The sequence below is a fragment of the Engraulis encrasicolus genome, chromosome 4, assembly GCF_034702125.1.
Source record: "Engraulis encrasicolus isolate BLACKSEA-1 chromosome 4, IST_EnEncr_1.0, whole genome shotgun sequence".
NCBI lineage: Eukaryota > Metazoa > Chordata > Actinopteri > Clupeiformes > Engraulidae > Engraulis > Engraulis encrasicolus.
This window is the reverse complement of record NC_085860.1, coordinates 38,086,919-38,091,518: the sequence shown is the minus strand read 5'-3', so window position 1 is coordinate 38,091,518 and position 4,600 is coordinate 38,086,919. Positions and strand designations below refer to the sequence as shown.

Sequence of the window (4,600 nt, the reverse complement as noted above, 5' to 3'; positions counted from 1 at the left end):
CAACGCGATCTTGATGGCACTTTGGATCTCATATTTGGTGCATTTGGCATAGCGTAAACTCAGCCTCTGCGCCTCCTTGGCTATCCTAACCAGCGCTCGACTGACCAGCGCGGAGAGCCTCGCCAACAGGTCCCCGGGAAAAGCCCCGACCCGGAGCTCCTCTTCCTTCCTGAGAGCGCTTTCCACCTCCCCGAGACTCCAGGGAACATCCTCAAGCTCGGGAAGTTTCGCACAGTGTCCGGCGCTATCCAGGTTCTCGGCGTCTTCGACCAGAACGGTGTTGACAGTGTCCAGGCTGTTATGTCTACTGTGCATAGAGTCTGTTAGATGCCAACAGTTACCTCCATGAACGAACGAGACGTGCGCGTCAGAGCAGCACAGCGACAAGCTGGAAGACCTGAAGGAGTCTGCGGTTCCACCATAACCCGAGTCCAGCGTCAAGTCCTCCAGGGTTCTCACAACAGACTTACCCCTTCTTGCCATAACTGCACCTCATACTGTATCCCTGTATTAGACCACTACCAGGAAATGTTCCGCTGGTGCGGATAAAAACATCCAATGTGTTCCTTTTTGGCGTCGGGAGGAAAAGCGCGTTAAGTCCGTTACAAATGTGGTTGTGGCTGTTTGTTGAGCTGTGTTTTTGTATAACTTTGTGGAGCCAGCGGGGTATGTCAAGTCAGAGCAGCACGAGCACCACTGCACCACAGCCGCAACGCTTTCTCTGTTTGGAGGAGGAGTCGTAGAAACGCTCACAGCCAATGAACTTGCAATATAGGTTTGATCGACAGAACAGAATCACTCGACCTGCCAGTGTTGCTGCTGTTGTGGAATTGCAGCCGTGTCTATCCAGTTTGAGAAGTCTATGACCTGGCTAACAGAATGATGAAAAACGCCAAGTGATGCACCTCTGAGGGGGAGGGCATCGCATTGTGCCATTCAGGATGGACTACAACACCAAATAACCAATTAAAACAAATCACAAGTGCAACTCATAAATCCACAAGAATATACATTTTTGGGGGGAAAACACGTTCTAGGTTCTAGGATGCAAAGACGCCCAAGTGGGCTCTTTATTGTAGAATTATGGTATGCAATACTGAGCCGTGACAGTAAAACAGCAATCGTCTGTGTGCCCCTTTGTTTTTCTGCTAAAAGGCAGGAAGTGTTGGTTATACCTGTCGCTGTAGGCACGAACGATTCATTGATGCTGAAAGGCGTGTGTGTGTGTGTGTGTGCGCGCGCGCGAGCGATGCTCTCGGATACACTTCCCTCGCCTTTACACACTCCCGGTGCGATGCGGCCAAGGAAACATGACACAACGTCATTAATAATGTATAGTATGTATAATGGATCTGCTGCTCTCCAGTCAAGGTCACTCCTTTTAAAACGATGAGACTCCAGCTCGTGGTGATCAATAATTCCCCTCCAAATAGGTGACAGGGATCTTGTGGAACATTTGCTACTTTTCCTTACATCTTTCTTTTTCTAACTCTTCAGTTTTACCTCTCAATAATGCTGTGATTAACTGAGAAAATGACAAATGCTTGTTGCAATTAGATGTAAGGGAAACTTAATTGCCACCGTGCCATGACTGCTGATATCTTCTTCAGCCTCAAGTGGTTTAAGTCACATCCATGGCACAATAGCGACTCCCACTGACAACAACTTCGCTACTACTCGATAAGGAGCCAGCTTTTACTTACAAAACACTGCCATCATGTGGTTTTTTAGAGTGTTACAGTTTCACTGAACATGATTTTAAGGAAACCCTGCTGGTATTGGCCAGCCGTGTTTACAGTAAGTACAGACACAGACAAGGAAATGTAAGGGAAGTTCATTTAGGCCTAGAGCAGATTTCATACTCAGAGGCAGTTCACTGTTGCTTCACAGAAAATAGGGAAGTTGATTGATTTAGGGAAGTTGGCAGATGTTACCCTACTGTCGTTTATGGAGCACACAGAGGCGATTCTAGGGTCAGGTGGGGCCCCAAGTGAAAATGCAAAAGAATGAACATTGGAACCAAAATCGCCACTAATATGGTAAAGTGTCGGCTGTCATTCACTATCTAGGGGCTTGCGGGCCCTAGGTGGCTGCCTGCCTTGCCTGGTGGCAAGATGTGCCTCTGGGAGCACAGCATGTCTAGCCTAGTGTTTCTCAACAAGGGCCGTTGGCGAGCCCTAGGGGGAGCGTTGGGAGAGGGGGCAGTGCTTAGTTCCCAGCATTAGTCCATTTTATTGTTTTACTGTAATAGCCTAAGGGGAGTTGGCAGACTTATGATGAGGTCCAGGGGGCATTGGGAGACAGTTTATGTTTATTAACTATGTCACCAACGGATCACAAGTTACATTACATTACATTGCATTTGGCAGACACTTTATAACCAAAGCGACTTTCAAAAGGAGACATAATCATAGCTAACATCACTAGCAAATACAAAATGCACAGGAGTTATACAAAACAACAAGTGCAGATGCAAAGAAGGGTTAGTTGGGTTTTTTACACACACACACACACACACACACACACACACACACACACACACACACACACACACACACACACACACACACACACACACACACACGAACATCATGTCAAGAGTCTGGCCTGGGGCTAGGTCAGCTCAAACATTAGTCTAGTAGATACTCACGAAAGAGTAGGGTCTTTACTTGTTTCTTGAAGGCTGCAAGAGATGTGCTTAGTCTTGTTGCCGCTGGGAGACCATGCCACCACTTGGGTACAACAAGTTCTATTCCCCACATCAACATATGCATGGGGAGACTGACAGAACTAGTGCTCTGCTCTCCTTCATCCTCCCTCCCGTCATCCATCCATCTGTCTGTCTATCTATCTATCTATCTATCTATCTATCTATCTATCTATCTATCTATCTATCTATCTATATATATATCTCTCTATCTCTCTATCTCTCTATCTGTCTATCCATCTATTATACCTCAAACAAAATCAGTCTGATACTAGGCTACGAGATGGTGACCAAGAGCTCGGCTGTACTCTTATAAGAACTCAGAACTTATTGGAATTAAAGTACAGTAAATGTGAACTAAGGAATTGCTTATCAAATACAAGTTAACCAATGCACTTTCAGCTTACAGTAATACAAGGCTACACAGTACGTTATACAGGATGAATACAGTCAAATCAAAGACATCTTAGCCAAAATAAGCTCAGAATAGTTGGGAGAGAGCAAGAGAGAGAGAAAGAGAGTGTGAGAAAGGGAGAGAGAGCGACAGAGAGAGAAGGCAGAATGGAGCCACCTCAAAGATGCAGAGTGACTCCCTGAGGAGTTGTCTGAGACGGGCTTACAGTTTTTCTCGATTGGCTTGGCTAATTTCTCAAAACTGAGATGACATTCTCAAAACAACACGGACAAATCCCCAAACCAACTTGCAATTTCCCAAAACAGAATGGCATTTTTCATTGCTTTCATCAAATATCAAATGCTTTGTACATGTCTCAAATGTTTAGTACATCTCTGCAGATGGCTATGTACAAGTACCCTACAGTTGACACATTGAGCATACATTTAGCACATTTTCCAAATAAACGTATCTTGCTTTTCTAAACAAATTAGACAATTCTCAGTCTAATGGTTGCCCTCTCCAAAACATGTCAGCATGATTTCATTGTGTAAATCATCATATGCAAAGTAGTCTACACAATTATCAAAACAGTCCAGGACATAATATTTTACAGTGTTTCTCAATTGGTTTTGTACATTTCTCTAATCTCTCTCGCAATTTTCAAAACACAGTATTCATTCTCAAAACAGCTTTAACAAATGGCAAAACACCATGGATGACCTGCAAAACCAAGTCTCTTCCTCAAAATCCTTAGTTTGTCTTCCAAAACCAAGTTTTTGTGTCAATGAACGCGTCAGTGCCAGCAGAATGGTTAGTCATTGTGTCATAGTGTATGGACAAGCTAGTCAAATCGATTTGTCATGTTGTCAGTTGACTAGTACACTCTTGAGGATGTTTTCTGAAGCGAAATGTTGTTTAGAATGGATGGAAAATGTTGTAAATTCGACTTTATATTACATTGATCAGGTAAGATTGTACTAGATATACATTTAGAGTATGACATATTTATTGAAAGGTTTTCTCATTGCAAAATCAAAAAAATAGTCAACTCTGATTGAGGTGTCAAAGTGCGCCCTCTACCACCCCTTTTTACTTGTCTTGCAGGCCCATGTGGAAAAAAATATAGAACTGTAAAGCAAAATAAATTTGAAACAATACACTGATACTGTATAAAGTGCACTTACTGTCTTGTGAAATTCTAGGGAAATATTGTAATTTTGCGTGGAGCGTAATTATAAAGGGCACATGAGGCATAGAGTAATGTAATGCAGTACAGTGCTTATTGTTGTATTGCATGCTTGTTTCCTCTTTCCCTTCTACTGCTTTTGATTTCAGAGAGTCAATATTTACCTGCAAGCAATTCACCAACACAGATCACATTTATAGACACAAATCCAATGGAAATTATACAGTGCTTAACACATTATGGCAGCTTGGTAAATCATTTTGCATGTCAAGACTTATACTATGACATAGGGCCTAAATGTTTTGGGGTT

At 43.2% G+C, this 4,600-nt stretch overlaps 1 protein-coding gene across 1 annotated transcript in view; it reads right to left on the bottom strand.

Moving 5' to 3' along the window:
* The window catches only part of btbd11b (BTB (POZ) domain containing 11b), a 165,057-nt gene extending 164,361 nt beyond the window's left edge, over positions 1–696 (bottom strand). Inside the window, exon 1 of the mRNA XM_063197373.1 lies at positions 1–696. This exon is cut by the window's left edge and continues 382 nt beyond it. Coding sequence (XP_063053443.1) covers positions 1–483 — 483 coding nt within the window. The 5' untranslated portion in view covers positions 484–696.
* Between the last annotated feature and the right edge of the window lie 3,904 nt (positions 697–4,600).